The sequence below is a fragment of the Lissotriton helveticus genome, chromosome 6 (genome assembly GCF_964261635.1).
Source record: "Lissotriton helveticus chromosome 6, aLisHel1.1, whole genome shotgun sequence".
Lineage (NCBI taxonomy): Eukaryota > Metazoa > Chordata > Amphibia > Caudata > Salamandridae > Lissotriton > Lissotriton helveticus.
The window spans coordinates 1,831,874,042-1,831,893,761 of NC_136067.1; the positions used below are offsets into that span (position 1 = coordinate 1,831,874,042).

At 44.5% G+C, this 19,720-nt stretch overlaps 1 protein-coding gene across 4 annotated transcripts in view; it reads left to right on the top strand.

The window, feature by feature from the left end:
• Nucleotides 1–539: 539 nt before the first annotated feature.
• RCOR3 (REST corepressor 3) overlaps nt 540–19,720 on the top strand; it is a 320,065-nt gene continuing 300,884 nt past the window's right edge. For 3 of the 4 annotated variants that reach the window (XM_078649725.1, XM_078649727.1, XM_078649726.1), the window contains exons 1-2: nt 544–790; nt 891–947. In XM_078649725.1, the coding sequence (XP_078505851.1) occupies nt 676–790; nt 891–947 (172 nt within the window). In that variant the 5' untranslated portion in view covers nt 544–675. Of the gene's footprint in view, nt 791–890; nt 948–19,720 lie in introns of all 4 variants that reach the window. The other variant, XM_078649728.1, reaches the window with a different exon arrangement.

Below are 19,720 nucleotides of genomic sequence, written 5' to 3' on the forward strand. Positions count from 1 at the left end.
AACCGGAAAAGCCTACCCCACGATCCTGTGTACTTGGCAAAATATCCACCCAGGGTCCCAGCCCAGTAGTTTCAATTGAACGGTGAAGATGAACCAGCACATGCGTTGTAGGCTGCGTCCAGGAAGAACCAAGCAGCGGACAAACGGAGAAGCTTCTCTTGGTCCCCAGCCCTCAGGGGCTAGCTCAGTCACCTGCAAGGCCGCCTCCCGGAATACACACCGAGCTCCCTGCCGTCTCAGACACCCCACTCCTGGAGCGCGGCAGCCGCTGTCGGAAGGGATTCCTCCTTGGAGATTAAAAAAAACGGCTGACAAAGCCCGGTGTGTCCTGCTGTACCGACCAAAGCTCCTTTCCTCGGCTGCCTGCGAGTGCGGCCGCAGCGCACAGACCGACGGACACTCACAACCGCCTAACCCGGCGGCCTCAGGGACTGGACAGCGGCGTCCAGTAACTACCTCAGGCGGGAGCTCCAGCAAACGCACCTCAGCCACCCGCCGCCGCCGCGCTGACGTTCCTGCTGTGCGTAAAGGGGCGTTGTTTATGTGCGTAACCGAGCGCCGCCTGCAGCCGCACCACCGCGACTCCATGTTTAACTTTCCCCACCTCCCACAGACCCAGAGCTGGCCGGGCGCGGGGGTGCCCCGTACTCACACCTAACACACCGCAGCCTCACCATGCCTGGCATGATGGACAAGGGGATGGAGTTCCTGGGGAAGACCCGACCCAACGGCGCCAAAAGCCCCTCCAACGGGCTCATGAGCGACGAGAGCGGCAGCGACGACGAGCACGGTGGGAGCCTCGAACGCTGTGAATGGGAGGTCATGGAGGGCTGTGTGGGGGTGAGAAGAGAAGGTCCATCAGACTCATCCCTTTGTTTTTGTTTTTCTAGATGTCGGGATGAGAGTGGGAGCTGATTACCAAGCTCGGATTCCGGATTTCGATCCCGGTAATTAATGTTCCCTACCAGACTCTTGCTCCTGTGGTAGCCTCGGTAGCAGTGTCTGCACTGAGATATTTTGGGGACGCTTAAACTGTTAAAAAGTCAAACTTTATTATTGTATTCATTATCTGCTTCTACTGTGAACATGTGTATGTTTTATACGATTTTTTGTTTCGCTGGAGAAAAATATATTTAATAAAAGAAAAGGCGAACCCAGCCCACTCTTTAGGAACAGTGAGCTGACCATGGTCATGTTGTATTCAACCAGCATCCTTGTTGAGAACATTCCTATTTCTAATAATTATCCTCCCGGGGTTTTTCTCCTTTCTTGGTCTGATAGGCAGGGCATGTTGTTTTAGGCTCCTCTGCTCCGTGCTGCGGTAGCCTCGAACGTACACAATTGAATTCACAGCGAATGCGTGTTTCGTGCGTTCATGTGGGAACGCAGCTTACAAGAGAACACATAGGACTTCATTTCTGTGGCACTCGTACATTTTCCAGCTCTCGCTACCTTTGTAAGTGTGTGATTTAACACATCTGCCGGAGGTATCCTTGCACAGTGAACATGTCAAGTAGGCATGTCTACTGTGCTATGGCAGACCTCACATGAGGCCAGTAACCAATGGGAGTCGGAGCGCGTATCACGTGACAACCCCATGCAGTGGTTGCTTTTATTTCAAAAGAACAGCGCTGACTGTATTGTTTGCAGTCCATGTGCCTTGAATCTTCGACCAGCTGGAGAAGAGCCGCATCAATTGTTATTTCGGACAGAACGAGCGCTAGAAAAGCCAATAAGTCTCTTTTAAAATATGATTTTGGTGCCTGGGTGAAGGCGAGAACGTATCAAGGGGCGATCGAATGCAAGTATAAGGAAGTGCATGGGCAAATGGGTTATTGACCGAGTGCAAGGCAGAATGAATGGGCGAGTCGTAGGGTGCGTGGGTGAATAAATGCACGAAACGTGAGTGTATGGATGAATAATGTATGCACAGATGGATGAATGAGGGTGCATGAATAAGTGAAAAATAAGTGACCGTGCGGCTGGATGAACGCTTAATTAAGACTGAGCGCATTAAATGAGCGAGGCCAGTATGTTGTAGGTTGCTGTCATCTGCTGGTGAGAGGTGCCTGCTCTCTGCCAGTACTCATTAATACGTTAGCCTTGTGCACAGTCATTCATTCATACGTCGATGTACCTACTCATGCAGCTATTCGTTCGCCAATTGACTAGTTCTCATATTCTCCTATTCTGCGTGGGTTAGCCTCGGATAGGTTGTCTTGTGTAACCACATGGGCTAGTGCTTCAGAATCCACAATACAGACATCATTTTTGATCCTTCTTTTGAGGACAGGTTAGTGTTGAAAATGTGGGAAATAAAACACAAAATAAAAACACACGACTAACCTCTTCAAATGCCCATTTGCTCTTCGTAGATGTGTCATAGAGCTAGATTAGCCTGTTTGTCAGTTTCTTGTAATTGTGAAAAATAATGGTGCATAAAAATACATATACAGACTTTGGGTCAGCCCCTACAACAGAGTTACTCAGTTAAGTTAATCATATTTAGATGCAGTTTTCAGCAGGGAACATGAGTTGGAACAGGAAAAGTTGCCTGAGATGTTCCAAGTAACGTGCATACTAAACAACAACGGCAACAATTGTATTTTAAAGTGTTCAGCTCCCAAACTATAGTCCCTATCCCAAAGTGGCTCAGTGGCTGAAGTGTCAAGTCTTGAGCTGCTTCCTGAAGAAGCTACTACATCCTTTTGTGAATGTGTAATAAATTAATAATAACATGTCCAAACACTCATGCGCTCTTTCAGTCAAAGCTCGTTTAGCATAGCCACATGTTTAGCAATCTTGGTCTGTTTTTTTGTGCCTTTGACAAACATTGCCCCTTCCGTTCTGTTTCATATTTTCAGTGGCTTAGTGTAGTACACAAGCCATAGCTACTTCTAAGGCCTCAGCTTGATTCTTTCATCCTGTTTAGTCAGTGCTGCACAGTAATCTGATTGGGAGTGAATGGTCACAAGACAATGTAAATCGACCCACCTCTTTCATTTTTCCACAGGTCTCAAAACGAATCATTTAGGATTCTCTATGGAAGGATGAACTTGCTTGTGCCTTATTATCTCTTCCTATCTTGAATTTAGAGTTCCTACAACCTGGCATACCCAGCTTCTTCGATAATCTATGGGCAGACTAGGCACTGAAGCATATCGTTGGCAGCAGTGCGTTAGCGAAATTTGGATAGGGCCACATGCACATCAATAGACCCCTCTGCTTGTTGGCTCTTCTACAATGGCTCTCCCCTGCAGGCTAGACAGAGTTCTGGGAGTAGGAAAAAAATTGGGGGTGGGGAGGCGAAAGTGAGTGACGCTTACTCATCTTGTTGTAGTAATAAATAGTGTTATTTATAACCTTGTTCACATTGTTATTGTTACACAAGTGAAGTTGGTAAATTTAATTAGTTCAATTAAGGTAAACACTATATACACGAGCTTGGTTAAATGCAAATTGATTACATACTGGGTTTATTCCATCTATGTGTTCCGAATTTTGGCAGGCATGTTTTTTAGGCACACAGATTAGCGAGTTCCTAACAGTTTGTTGCTTTCTATTGAGTGTAATTGATAGGCAAGTTAAAAGAAAGGTTTCTGAAACAATATAACTAAGGGCCGTAGTACAATGAACTGTGTTGCACTGTTGTTTTTGTTGCATTTTGCCCCAATGACTCGGCCATCAGAGGAGTTGGCCTAACGGCTAGGGCGCTCAACCTCGGATCTGGGTTCGAGTCTCGGTAACGACGCCAAAACCTCCTGTGATTCTGGGCAAATCACTTAATCTCCCCGTGCCTAAAATGAAAGTGTGTCCTCATGTAACGTAACTGGAAAATATGTAAAGCGCTCTGATACCTGATTCAGTTCGGGTCTAGTTCGCGCTATATAAAACTCTGCAAAAATAAATAAAAAATCTGTGTCCCACCAATTCCGGGCCTTTCCTCCATGTGAACATGAACTTTCCCCTTCATCCCCACCTACCTGTCATCTCTCCAGTAGGCTGGTCCACCTTTGGACGCTTGCTTCTCCACCTTCCTGTGATTGACTCCACTCAACCTATTATGACTTGCATCAAAGTAAAGGTTAATGGCGTCTTCCAGAGGTGTCTTTCTTGTTTGGGCTTGTTATGTCACTGAGGAAATCTGAGAGAAAGAGCTAAACGTTTGGAAAGAGGAGGATAGCCCACGTGTCGGCACACCTCTGTGCATGTTTGTCCTTCAAGGATGTCTCTGCATTCCTCCCAAACATTGTGAAAGTATCTAAATTGGTACAGGTCTTTGCGGTTTTGATTTAGTCTGCAGGCTGAGGAATAAAATGAAATAAAAAATCAGCTACACTGTTTTCAGTCATTTTGTGAGTTTTGTTATGATATTTTCACTGCAATTATTAAATCCTTTTAGCAACTTCAAACTGTTGCCCATTGCTGCAATCTGAATTTGTTGCACCTTTCTGGTGAACAATTGCAGCTTGTTCTAAACAATTCATTTTGGCTAATTTCAGACTTTATTTTTCACCAGATAAGAAGTTCTTGGTGGCAGTGAAGACTATAAAGGCCCACCATCCCCAGACGTATTGTAATTGCTTTTATATAGGGCTTTCTACCCCTGATGAGGCGCTGAAGCACTTTTTCGGCCAGTAACACGCTACTCTGGAACCCATAAAGGATTAGTGGTGAATTAGTATAGTGAAATATTCAAGTAATTGGAGTGGTGGATATCTTAGTCAGTTATTTGGATTCAGATAGTTGAGGGATAGAAGAGGGAAAAGAGTTTGCATTTATATAGCGCTTGCTACCCCTGGGATGGGATGCTGAATCGCTTTTTCGGCGAATAGCACACTACTCCGGAACCCATAAAGTCTTAGTGGTGAGTTAATATAGTGAAATATGAAAGGAATTAGAGTGGTATATATGTTAATTTGGTTTGAGAAGGATAGCGAAGGGATAGAAGAGGGCAAAAGGTTTGCAGTTATATAGCGCTTGCTACCCCAAATGAGGTGTTGAAGCAAGTTTTTTGCGAGTAGCACACTACTCAGGAACCCATAAAGGATTAGTGGTGAATTAGTATTGTGAATACCTCTGTCTCAGTCAAACAAAGGAATATGGCCAGGTAATGCCGAGTCCCCGCCCCCTAAACACCCCAGTTTGAATAGCAGCCCTTAGACCATTTACACTCGGGATCCCCCACCCTTATGATGTCTCCAACTTTTGGGTTAGGGGTCGTAACAACCTCGGCCTTATTTATTTACAAACCATTCATTATAAAAATAATCATTTCACATTGATAAGCAGAAACCCACGTACCACTCCATACAATATTATTTACATATTCATGGATGGCTAACCTTAACAGAGACTCTAATACATAGCCATTCCTAACCATAAAATAATAAACTATACATTGTCTCTGCATATCTTTCATTGAGCCTACACGTAAGATCATGACTGGTCCAACTACCTCTGAGGTTCCCCGCCTCCCTCCCCCAGAGTGACCTTGCACAGGAGGCCCGTCTGACCAGAAGGTTATCCACCTCGGGCTCCCCCACGCTCTCAAATACCACCCCCCAAGGGGTTGTGCTGCTAGCTTGGCCCCAGAGCAGAGATTTGCCGTACAAGCCTGGTGGAAGTGCGCACTTCCCCATCCTCTGCATCCTCTTGCCGACTTGCCTTAAGCACCCCCTGGAGGTCCTTGAGAGACCGCTGTCCCCCCACCTATCCCCATTAACATTGGAGATGCCTTCTAAGGACCGTAAATGCCCCACCAATCATGACCTAACCACCACAGGCGAGCATAGTTCCCCACTATCTGCCCCCCCGCCCCCACTTTCCCAAGGTCATACCTTGCCTTGCCCAAGGATCAACCAAGGCAACTCATTTTCTAAGAAGAATTTGTTCCCTAACTTTGAAAAGTGGACACCATCCTGTAAGAAAAACCTCTCCCCCCTCAACCCCCGTATGCATCTGTGCAAGATGGTCTGGAGTCTTAGGGACCTAAAGAACGTATCCATCTTTTTAATAATTCACTTAACAAAATGTTTCAGTGCCCAGACCGACCCCGCCTTCCCTCCTTCCTCACAACTGTAACCCGGGATGATGTGGAGCTATGCTAAAACTGACTGCGGGCATCTCCTCGCCAACCACCCTAGCTCGGTGATCAGTGCATCCTGCCAAGATGTACCAGATCTTTGCCCCACAGGTGTATTGCCACTACTGCCGGGGGGAATATGCCCCATACCTAACCAGAACTCCATCATTCTCCTTAACTGTCCCATCCCCCTTGCCCATGAAAGAGATGCTAAATCAGGCCTGGAGGGCCCGCTCCATATAATTTCTTGTGGAAAAAACACTCTTCAACCTTTGTACATAAGAATGACCTACACCCAATACTTCTGTTTCCCCCGGCGAGCACCTGGGCTGCACATGAATCCGGCGAACAGAGCACATTAGCAAGCTTCCTTCCTTCGTCACAGGACATGAAAACTGCGGAAAGCAAAAAGAAAAAAAAACATTATTGACAAAACATCAGAGCCTAAAGCATGTGCAGCATAACATAGTGCCTGAGGCATTCCTTGGACCACTTGCCAGTTCTCTGTACCGCCTGCCACGAAAGTCCCATTGCCGTGGCTTCTGTGGCCGCCCCAATTCTGAAGGAATGGGAACCAAATTCAGTAGGGTCAATCCCAGCTGCCCTGAGGGCTAGTCTAAGAACTCTGGTGAACTGAATCTTGGTTAGAGGGGTGCCGTCCGCGTGTGTTAAGAGAGGGCTCCCTGCCCTGAGGTCAATAAGCCAGGAATGCCTCGAGGTTGCTCATGAGACAGCACAAGTTCCCCTGCACCATATGCAGTAAGATGTGTTCCACCCTGCCACCCTTGTCCTTTTTTGAGCGTGGAATCGATCGGGACATCGCCCCCCATCCAACTGTACGTGCACTAGCTGTAGCTTTCCTTGCCAATCCTTCTTATTGCTTGCCACCAGTTCCCCTACCCTGAAAGCTCCATAAAAGGCTACCGCGAAGGCTGCCCTGAACAGATGATCCTCCCCGGTGGACCTACAGAGTCTCTCCAGCGACCCCAATACTTATGATAGTGTACCTATGCCAATAGGGCACCCAGCATCCGCCTGTGACCCCTGTAAGCATTGCCATCCCTTCAGACCCCTCTGTACTATGAAAATGCCCATTGGGTCCTGGTGGCGCGCATTTTTCCAAAGATTGAAATTGCCGCCATATGGCGCCGTGCGCAAGCTGTGGAATACCCTCCATTCCTTAGTACTCCTAAGAATGATAGGATAGTGGAGGATTCATGCCACACCCCCTACAACCTTCCCCAAGGAAAGAATACTAGGCGCCAAAAGCCCCTTCATAAGCCTGCCTCATTCTGGGTGCTAGGCTGGCTGCCACTAGGTCCGATAGGTTTGGGCACCAAGTTGCCACAGATGGTTTGAAAAGGGCGTTGGTGATTCCGCTGCTTCCGGTTGGTGGGACCTGAAAACCTGCATGTTGATAAGAGAACGAGCATCAGCTGCGTTTTTCATCTCATCTGGGACATGCTTGGCCCTAAACAACACATTAATCTTCATGCCTTGTAGCAATGTCGCCTTCAACAGCTGTAGTATCATCTTACATTTAGCTGACTACTGGTTAATGCACTCCACAACTGTTGTCAGACCAAAAAATGACTGCTTGGTTGCGAAGCAGGTCTGCCATATGGTCAATGCCACCAGGATGGAGAAAAGTTCCAAGAAACCTATGTTGGTAGTCAAACCTGACTCCACCCAAAAGGTGGACCAACGCTGCGCGCACCATGCTGGTCCCAGGATGGCACCGAACCCATCGCTACCTGCCGCATTGGTCAGCAGGTCTAGCTCCTCACTGGACTTGGGGGGGCTGGGCCACACCACGGTGCCACTAAAATCCTACAGGAATTCCATCCAAATACACATGTCCTGGCGCACCTCGCTGGACAACCGGGTGTGGTGGTGCTTCTCCTTTAAACCCAACATTGCCTGCGCAATGGAACGTGAAAATGGGAGGGCCATGGGGATGATTCTCAAAACAAAATTAAGCTGCCCTGCAGTTTTCTGTAACTGGTTCAAAGTGACCGTATCTTTATTCAGGCACTCCTGCAACACAAGGGAGAAAGCGGAAACCTTCCCATTCGGGAGCTGGGACACTCCAGTTTCATAATCTAGCTCGATACCTAGGAACATTAATGACTGTTGACGGCCCCATATTTTTGCCTGGCGCTAGTGGGTCTCCAAATTCACCAATCAGTGCACAGAAAAACTGTAATGTCTTTCCATACTCTGGTGAGCCCGGTGAGGCAAGGAGAGGAAATTGTTAAAGTAATGCAAAACTCACTGATGTCCCGTCTCCTACCTGAACACCCACTCAAGAAAAGAACTGAACTTCTCAAAGTATGAGGAGGAGACTGAGCAACGCATGGGCATGCATTTTTCCGTATAGTACTTCCCCCACTAACTGAAAACCCAGCAGATGAAAGTCCTGAGGGTGCACCGGGAGCAGGCTGAACGCTGACTCTGTCCGAATTTGCCAAAAGGGTACCAGACCTCAGCTCCTGGAGTTTGGTATCGAGTGAGGCGCACCTAACTGAGCATAACTTGCCGTCAATTGCGTTGTTTAGCAACTGCCCCTTGGGAACGGACAAGTTATATACAAAACAAAATTCACCCGGGTCCTTCTTGGGCACTACCCCCAGCTGTGAGCAAACAAAATCCTCCAATGGGACCGACTCAAACGGGCCGGCCACTCTCCCTAATCTCACTTCCTTCTCAATCTTTGCTCCCGCCGCTGCCCTGGTAGATCTTAAAGACTGCTGGTTCCTGCAGTAGGGTACACCCAGGTATCTTGGCGCTGGTGTCCGAAAACCCTCCTTAAATCCCTCAAAAAGAATTTGGGCTGATGCCGGAATAACATATCTATTAAGCCATGGGATCAGTGCATGTAAATTCACAGGAGAGGGAGCTTTGCAGAGGGGAGCCCGTGGCATTCTATCAGGGAGGTGATCATGTCAGCATATTTCCTCATGCTCTTGATGAGGTATGGTGTGACACATAGGATGCCTTTAAGTAAAGCCGATGTGGAATCTGGGAAACCATGGAGCAGGGTGTACTGCCATTTTGATGGGGAGAACAACGGCTGAAACAACAGTTCTTATGTCGTTTTATGGGAGGATCCGTTTCACCTTTTTTTCACCAGTTTTTATCTGCTATATGGTCCTTGAAGGTGAGTTCGATGTCCAGGTAGAATTCAAGTGACTTGATGTTGAGTGAAATTTGGTGTTTGAATATGGCCAGGAGCATGTGATTTGAGCTATGTTTAGACTCGTTGTTGTTTTTTGTTCTTGGAAAATATCAGGAATTCTGTCTGAGGATGGGGTTGACTTTTAGGTAGGTGCTGGACATGGCGGTTTGAATGAGTTCTAGGCAGTGCCGGAGGTGTTGAATCTGTAGCACAGAAGAGGCTTTCGAATATAGTTGGGTGTCAGTGAAATATAATGCTGTTATTGGTGAGTAGGGCCCCAAGGAGCTAAATTTAGATGCTGAAGTTGGCGGCTGAGGACAAAGTGGAACCCTGGAGGATTCTCTCAGTGATGGGGATGTCCTGGTGTCAGTTGGATAGCTAGGAAAACCAGTGAAAACTATCACCAGTGAATCTCATTTGCCCCTGTAGGGTGTGGATGACGTTGGGATGGTCCATGGTTTCCATGGTGGCTGAGAGGTCCAGCAATAGTGACAGGCAGGGGTCATCTTTGTCTGTGATCAGAAGGATGTGTCTAAGATTAGTAAATTAGATGTCTCCATGCTACTGCATGATCTAAAGCTAGATTAGCAGTCAAGTGATGAGAGCGTGTCTAGAGAGCGTTTTGATGGAGAGTAAGAGTAGGACATCCTCTTCAAATGAGGTGGATTTGGGGTAGTTGAGTATGTCAGCGAGATCGACGAGCAATAGGACTTTGTTAGGTTGGCATTGCAGGATGCTACATGGAGTGGTCTAAGAAGAGATACAGGTGTGGCATTGTCGATGTATTGTCTGGTATTCCCTAGATTTTCACAGAAGAAATGGTTGATGGCATTGCTTTAGTTTGTGGAGTGTTGGTCAGGACATTCAATCAGGATTGATAGAGTGCTTGATTGTCTTGAGTCTTCTTTTGTTGGGAGCTTAATTGATTGCGTTGGTATCTTACTTGGTTTTGCCTGATGTGATGAATTGTCTGTTTTTTGCACGGAGTGACTGAAGTAGTTTAGGATCATCTGAGTTACTGCTTTACATTTTCCTTCCTCTCTGTAAATGGAGCATTTGTTGTTGGGTGGTTTTCACAGGTTGCTGAAGAAAGTGGGTGTTCAAATCTCTTTACTTAAAAGTACTGATGTTGTTTAGAGGGGTATTGACGATGCATGGGGAATTGGTTGCCAAGATATGAGAATACTTTTTACATTGTCAATGGAGAAATCTTTGAAGAATCTTATGGTTTGTTTCCACAGGAGCCCACAGGTTGTAGCTTTCAGTGGCATGTCCGTGAAGGAAGTGCCTCCACAACAGTCAATACTTCAGCAAGCAAAATGAAAGACTTCAGTAGAAAATGCATATGTACCAAACCATTTGCCTGAGAGACAACTTTTCTACACATACCTGCATGTTAATACACATGATCAACATGTAAACCCTGAAGACACGCTAAATAGCTCTATATGTTCCAAATCACACATCAATGTGACAGGGAACACATAAATAGTATGACTACGAGGAGACCTAGTTTAACAGTCATTGTCCGATGCTCAGGAAGCCACCCTGTTGAAAGTGGTAGATAAAAAGCATGGAGCACTGTAGTTGTCCATACATCATCTCTCATTGAGCAACATTGACAAACTCGCCAACCGTGACAAGCATCTAAAGTATCCCTTAGCTGTTAGTAGTGGCATTTTCACTCCTTGTCCCTCACTCAACCATTACCAAACATGGCATGAACATGTCTGCAAAACCAATACACATGCACAAGTCTTTACATGGCAGAAGTAACAGAGGTACCTAAAGAAAGACAAAGGGGAGCTGCTTACCATGTCCACAGTTAACAACTCTTTCTGTCTCTCTCTTTTGGACCTGAGCGTAGGCGATGAGCATGTGAGTCGGTTGGAATTATTTGCGCTAGCAGCAGCAAATTTGACAGGATTCATTATATAACGTGGACAGCCAGCAGTGTTGGCATTGCCAATATTGGGGATAGTAGTACGCCACAAGTGCTAGAGCAACAATTACTTACGCTAATACACCAACCATTATAGGGAATAAGTTGAGCGCTTTGTGGCTGGTATCACCAGAATGATGCATAGAATCCCCAATACATACAATAGCCGCGTGTTCTAGATGAGTAGAGCCCCACCAATACTCAATACAACAAATATTGCCAGTCATAAAAATGATATAAAACATAGTTATTGGTATTGATGGCACGCTTAAGCAGGCATCCCTCTTTCCTGTTTTATTTATTGTAAGTATCGGAAGACATTTAGGATGATGTGGTAGATTACATTTGTAATTTATTTTTTCATATATATATTGGTTGCGTCAATAAGTTAACAGATCAGATATTAAGGAATCACTTTAATTTCTACATTAATTTTCTTTATAGCTTGAACTCTTAAAATCTTTACATATAGGTTCAGCCAACATGGGGTTTACCCTATGGCCAATTCGTCCTTAGGTGTCTTCAGGGAATGGCAACAGTAACCTATGCCGCTTCTTAGTATAGCAGGCACAAATGCACAATGGCATGGTTGTAAAGATGTGTTGGCCACAGGCAGGAAGAATACGTGCTGGGGAAGATATTCAATGGAGTAAGCAGTTTTAACATATGTGATCAATAACTTTTAGTTTTAAGATAGGTTTACTATATTGTTATCATGTAACTGTTACAACTAAGACATTTTTACTAAATAGTTTCATGTAAATGTTACTTCGACGATTAGTGCTCATTGAGTACTTGTCTGGACCCTTATGTTTTTTATTGCATTGCTCTGCATTCCAGCATAGTAAATGTCTTTTCAGGCTCTGTAAACTTGTACTGTATGTATTTTTGTACGTGTCCTTATGCTCACCAATAAGGGAATGGTGAATGACGCAGAATGAGCATTGCTCATTTGATGCTCATATGAAGTGAAGCGTATGGGGAGGATGTGCAGTGCCCAAGTATGATGACTTCTTCTAAAGAGAACTCGGCACCACTGAGCTAACATTAGCCAAGATGACTCATGAATTGTGTCCTACCAATGCTGGGCTTTGCCACTTCCTGTTCATGACCTAACTGTTGTTGCTCTGGTGTCCTCATATTGAACAAATGGCCAAATCACTTTCTTGCATTGTGTGATCCTTTCTTCACAAATAGGTTATTTTTGTGAGTCTTCTTTGCATTTTCATTGGGGCGGTGGTATATTTTACGGGTTAATAGCCTTACTTCTCCACTTTTGCAGTTTTTCTGCATATGGACCGGGATCATCATCAACTGGTTCATTTGTAACCATGGCTCTAGTACAACAAGCATTGGCATAGCCAATAGATCTCACCTTTGGGACCTTATAAGTGTTTAGCGAGAGCTATTGCCTTTGCCAGTGTGTTTAAGCTATGGTGTAGCGTAGTGTGTCTGTTGTACAGTACATTAAAAAAGTTATAAGCATTTTTGTTACCTTTTATATAATTAGGATGATATTATGTATTATTGAACAACTGTATTAAAAAAGATATAACATAAAAAATGCTGCAACGCATGTCTACCATGAAGACAAACCTTGTGGTATGTTTCCGGGTTATGTACACTTGAGTCAGTGTGGGGCTCCTTGAAAGCAAATGGCAATGATGATCTACTCAGGCTTTAAGTCCCTTGCATGTGAATAACAAGCAAGGTCCTATTGGGAGAATACCATATGCTTACACGCTCTTGGCAGGAGGGGAGACAGAAATAGGGGAGCCCATTTTCTAACATTAATTTTCTTTCTGAGTGCAACAGAGCTAAACACAAACACATACTTCCATGTATCCAAATTCTGAAATGGGCCTGAAAAACCGAGGCAAAATACTAAACAAGTTCTGGTAAGAGTAACTGCAGAATCCACTTAGCCATAACGCCTCACAGAAGCCAAGAATACCAAGCAGCTTGAAGTAAATATATTGGCTCAACTGTCTCAGAACTAATGCCCCATTTAGTTTAACAAAAGACGCAAAAGCCTACCTTTTTATCATAGCAAACATCAATGGCTTTTATTAAGATTGTCTCCCTGCTCTCAGCATGTTTGCTTCAGCAGAAAAGTGGCTCAGTGTGACACTGTTTCTTGAGGTAGGGCCGTACACAATGACGAAAATAAGATGGAGCAGTGCAGCAGTGGAGGAAGCAAATCCTGGCCCTCGATACTCCTGCTTCAAATGCCGAGGATCTGACGCCTATCCCTCAAAGGAACTCCGAGCAAAAGACAAACTTTGAAGCTATGAGATCATATCTGCCTTGTAAATACGGTCATCGTGATCATGTACCATAAAAATGGAAAAGGTATTTCAAGTAAATAAACAACTCTCCTTACCTGAGATGTTGAAATGCCATATCTATGTAAACGAAAATGGAAAAAGAAAAGGAAAAACACATCGAAAGCCATATGAGCAAGTCACCATTAACTGTCCGTGTTGAAATTGCCATAAAACAGTGAATTTTAATTAAATGACTGAAGATAGAACAGTCATTTGTAAACTAAGTAAAACAAAAAAAAACTGCCTGTACCTAACTGCAGGGAAAAAGAATGAAGTGTAAAAGACGGAACAAAAGAATCACGGGTGGCACAGACACTTAAAAACTTGAAAGAAGTCTATAAATAGCCACGTTTGATCCATGTAAATGTCAAATTTGAAAAGGCAACTTGGTAAATAAAGAACGGCGGGCTACCTGAGGTTTGTGTGCGCTACATTAAGCAAAGAAGCTGGGAGGGGTTGTGGGCGGCTGGGAGATTAAGAGAAGGGAAATCAACATTGTATGCCGGCAAGCAGAGGGCTAAAGAATAGTAGCTGCGAGGGTTGTGAGGGGGGGTGGCACAGGGAGATTAAGTGAAGCGTGGGTCAGGGGCAGTCGTGACACATGAATGTCCTCAGCCCTCCCTCGGAGCAGGTGCTCCACTCTGTACAAAGAACCTGTTTGCCTGGACTGTAGCCGGAAGACGCGAAGCACAAAGTCAAAACCTACCAGCGATGGGTTCACGCGAGCGTGCAACCACGATCAAACATGTTGCCCCCTGCCCTCCTCAAAAGTATTCTCGAGCTTCATTGAGTCACAGACAGAGCGTGCCTTAGGAAAAGAGGAGGAAGGGCAAAGTTCAAGCAGCAGCTGTTTTCAAGCACTCGTGCTTGTGCTGGCTGCGGGAGCAAGCAAGGACGCTGCCATCTGTTTTCAATTAGCGCACGCGCCGCTGCTCGCTCCCGCAAGGTGGATGCCAGCACAAGCACGAGTGCTTGAAAAGAGTTGACCGATTTATAAAGGTCATCTAGAGCAGCGCTTGCGCGCTGCCTAGGTTAGACCAAAAAAAATGTCTGCATACATCACTTTATGCTTGTTTTACACAAGTACCCACATACAGCAGAGTGCAAATTATGCCTAATTGCGATTTGCACAGTCCCATTAGCAACAGCCTTTTTTCTTGTGGTAATTGCACACACAAATTCTGTAAAATGTGGGAAATAGTGCATGCAAAACAGATGGCGTTATTCTCATCTATTAGTGCCTGTCTGTAAATCATGTGCAAAAACATTGTGAACCCCTCGCCGTAAAAGGAGTTTGGACCTTGGGGTTTTTCTTTCCAATAGCGCAGATACGGTTTAAGGGATTATCTAATCTGGATCCACACTGATGTACACAACAAATACCTTGCTTGCTATCACTAATTGATCATTATGTCTGGTTCAACATTGGCTTTCCATTACCTTTCTCCTTTATGCACAGTGATCATTTGTGGATCCTAAAATGCATTTAGCGTTACAAATTCGCCATCCAGTTGTTGCATCTGGTCTCCTATGGGTTATATGTAAACATTGTTCTGCAAAGCATTGTTTCAGTTCCATTTGTTTCTGTCCCTAAATAAACTGGAAAGTTGCAGCATCATCCTGCGTTATAATGAAACAAATATTCCATTTGAGGATAGCTCCAAATAGTAGCATGGGGCCAATGCATGACAAATATATTGGGCCTGATTCACAAAAGTAAACTGAGACAAAAGTCTAACTTCATGACTTTCAGTATTCACAAAGGGCATTTATGGGTAGTAAAGTTAGATTCTGTCTCAGTTTAGCTTACGTTTTGGTCTCAGTTAGACTTAAGACCAAAACTTAGGTTAACTGAGACAAAAGTCTAACTTTACTACTCGTAAATGCCCTTTGTAAATATTGAAAGTCATAAAGTTTAACTTTCGTCTCAGTTTACCTTTGTGAATCGGGCCCCTAGTCTTTTATATTCTCTGATCTTTGAACACCAGGTAAGCTTACCCAGTGAATCTGCTAGTTTTCTGTAAGGAACAGAAAACATTGTTCCCCAGGGGTGTAAAAAGGTATGGCTATACTGTTGTAAATTGATAAAAACAATGAGGAGCCCCTTTTAAGCCAAAGGAATAGGGCACTATACAGTAGAGAAAAGACAGGATCCTTTGGACTCGGTACAGTAAAATTATAACATTCGGTCAATCAACATTATCCATACTATCTATTCACCCATCCATCATATACACATTCAACAGGATTGAACCATGTAATTCCCAAAAAGAGTCAATAGCCCTACAGATACCAAAATTATATCCGTCGAATTATTGAGGAAAGTATTTTCCTTTTTGGATAAAAATCTTAAAAATTGGGGGAAAACATAGACCCTATATTTCATAAATACAGTACATAGAACATAATATTATACAATTAACAATAATCACAAAAACAACATTAAACCATCAGAAATTAAAAATCAATTTATAAAAGACACAAAAGAGCAAACTTAAAGAGAGTACATAGCACAGACAGATTCAATTTCTCATTCATTTTCTACACATCTGTTTTCCACCAATAATTTGGGCATAGATCCTGGTATCAGCTACTCAATGACCCACGCCTTTTAACAGATGGTATATTGTGAAGAGCGTCGACGCGTTTCGATGGTGGAAATTGTTAAACCATCTTTCTGAAGACCAGACCGTATTTACTCTCTTTGTTCTAAAATATGTATGTCCTTTTTGCATAAAATCACTTTTGTGTATATGATGGATGGGTGAATAGATAGTAGATGGTATGGATAATGTTGATTGACCGAATGTTATAATTTTACTGTACCGAGTCCAAAGGATCCTGTCTTTTCTATACTGTAGTAAAAGCACCCCCAAAATTGTAACTTTGTGGGGTAGTCCTAATCCGTCCCAGTGATTTAGCACACCCATTTTATGCAGCTACACTTAGGGCCCGATTCCGATCTGGGTCGGAAAGCTCTCCGACCGAGCCGGAACCGGAGTGTTTTCCGACCGAGCCGGACTCCTGCAGTCCGACCAAGCGAGTACGATGCGGCCGCATGCTGCCGGACTCGGTTCGGTCGGAGTCCCATAGAAGTCAATGGCAGCCGGTCGTACAACGCGTACATGGACTCCCATTGACGGAATGGGAACGTCTCGCACACAGGCGCCCCCTACAGTGGGTACGCGTCGGTGCCATCAGCACCGTACGTGCCTGTGTTGGGGAGACCCTTGGGTCTCCCCCTGTGTCTGAGTTGTAAGGCTGCGGGTGACAGGGGGTCCGACGCAGACCCCCAAAGGCAACGTCCTGGACGTTTTGCGAGCTGGAAACTTTGCCTTGAATCAGCTCTCCGATACGTGCATCGTACTGGCTCGGTCGTAAATCGCATCCATTGCATGACACAGTTTGCTTATGGGCGAGATGTACGGAGCGGTTCGGACCCAGAAACGATTAGGTCGGTGAATTTCGCGTTTCTTACAGCTGTATGAGTCGGGCGGAAAACACGTGTACGGTTCGTATTTTTTCCGGGCGGATCTCGATCGGTGCCCTTTCGAGTGAGATCGGAATCGGGCCCTATGTGCCAAAAGGCTACACTAAAGTTCCTCTTGGGCGTAAAAAGATATCCAGTCACCACATTTTTCATGGGAGTATAATAAGGGATTTGTTTACCCAGAAAAAATATTTTCCTAGTGGGCAAAAAAATATAAGCTACGGTGCACTTGCATCTTGAGCATAACAGACTTAGGGATTTTTCATCAATGATGTATTCTCTCCTCAGAAATCTCAGATTTTTTTCATTTACTTATTTGTGCACCTTTAGGGATTGTTGCGATTGACAAAAAAAAGAAAGAAACGTAATGGAAATTCCCAGGTGTAACATTCATTACTTTCTTGGTGACTTAAGAAAACAAAACTGGCTTGTCCCTTTTTTGAAAATCGTCAAGTTTTAAGAATTGCTTGTTCTGCATTTTTTTTCTTCATATTCTATTTCAGTATAAAATAATGGTCCTCTCTCTAGTACTAGATTTGTCATCCATTTACTGTGAAAGGGGGAGTCAGTCTTTCCATGGTGTAAATTTAAGACCCAGAGCTTAGAGAAAGATATAGTCAGCAAGCGCATAAGTCATTGAGTTAGTGTGAGGACTGGTCTATTATTTCTCATTTGAGACGTTAATTCTGCAGGCACTGTGTTTTACATGCTAGAAAAGACTAGTGAAGGCAAGTTTCTTTTTTGTGTGCATAGTAGATTACAACTTGAAACGTAAATTTACCACAATGTTATTAAGAAGTCTAAATACGTTTGCATCTGTATATGAGCTGTTTGTAATGTGAAAAGCTCTTTCATTCTGTGGCTAGGGCAAGTTTTTTTTATTTCCACCTTCCTGCCATCAGGACTCCATTAACAAGATTTGTAGTTGATACTACTCTTGACCCAAAGGAGCCAGCTCCTTACTTGCCATTGGTCTTTGAGCTGATTAAGATGCTGCTCTCCATCCCATCTCTCACAGCATATGTTGTCTGTTGCGTGGAGGTGATCCGCTTGATGGTTGACTAAGGAATCAGAAGGTAGCTCTCAAGCCCTTCAGGTCACCCGCCCTGGCATTTCTCCTCCTCTTTTGGTACCCTACTCTTGATTTTTATTGGAGCATGTCTGACTCCAGTAGCGGTGGAGACAGCTCTTGAGTCCAGCATGAGGTGGGGAGGGGACGGAAGGGATGCTGTTCAGGGAGGGTTGATATTAGTGTAAAGGCGGTCCTCAGTGCAGCTTGCAATCTTATAATGACTTTAGTTGAACAGAATTGGACTGTTGTCCTTTAGACACTAATTGTGTACAGTGAGAGCTTCTACTTTAATTCAGTGTCCGAAATTTAAATTGACACTAATACTGAAAGTGCCATATTTCTGCATGCTGGGAAATCCTGAGTAATACTAGGAAACATATTGTGCCTTGCAGAGGTCTTGATACTCCTTGCATTCAGTGGCAGCCGGCATGGATCAGGAGTGGCGAGGGGAGATGGGAAGGGGGGATTAAGGGAATTGAAAATAAGAAAAAAAACATACCTTAGCACTGCATGTCTCTGCAGGATTGTGATTGGACTGAGCGCCGCGGTTCGGCGCTCAGCCAGGGAATGGGTGCCTGGGCAGGTTCTCAACCCAGGCTGTAATCCAGTTTGGGTGGAGAACATGCTAAGTGCGCATGAATGTTTGCCAGCACTAAAGTGTGCTTACTACTCCCCTGCTCCTGTTGTCAGAGCAGCCCTGCCCGGCCCGCCCTGCAAAGCTGCCGCAGCAGGGCAAAGTAATATGATAATAACCTCGAGATATTTGTTTATTTTTATTTTATTTCACTGCTGTACAGCAGTGGGGCGACGCTCCTCCGCCTTAGCGGAGGAGCTGCTTCTGCTTCCATTGTTGGAGCAATCTGAATCAAGATCATGCGACAGGGTGGAGGGAAAGGGAGTCTGTCTTCTATTCTGAGCCTCTTTGCTCATGCTGCTCTATCAAAGCATTGTTTGCCTCTACCATCTGCTGCCTATTGCCTCTGCTTCTGTTAGATCGAACTGTTCCTTGTTGGGGTAGAACAACCTATCTAAACTATATCTTCCACTTCAATCGAACGGAGGTAGCGGCCTGATAAACTTATCACCCGAGGAGGCATAAATTCTTAGTATCTAAACTTGTCTTTTCTAAGTACGATGGTGAGAGAACCTCAATCGGGGAGTTAGATCTCTAGGAGATTGTGTAATAAAACAAAATCTAATCCTGTGAGAAATAAATCTATCACATTAGAGCCTTAAAGGTTTGCCATCTGTTCGTGCCTATGAGAAGAAAAATGAAATATCTTGATTTAAAGTCGCAAAGCCCATGCGTCGAACAAGACAGACACGTTCTCAACCTTAAGGACATAGGGGGCAAACACTGTTCTCAATCAGCACAAAAGAACTTGGGTAACGCACCCGTGTCATGCTTTGAAAACTTTACTCGGCCCTATATTGATATTTGAAGGCATATTTCCTAACCATCCTTGTGGAACTAATTGCTATAAAGCCACATTAATCTCATTCGTAGCATGCCAGGTATGAAATTAGCATCTACACCAAGCTATCAGTAACTCCATAGATCAATTTGCAGACTTCCTGTAATCTTCCAGGAATTTGCGTCCAGTATTCTGAAACTCTTCATGCTGT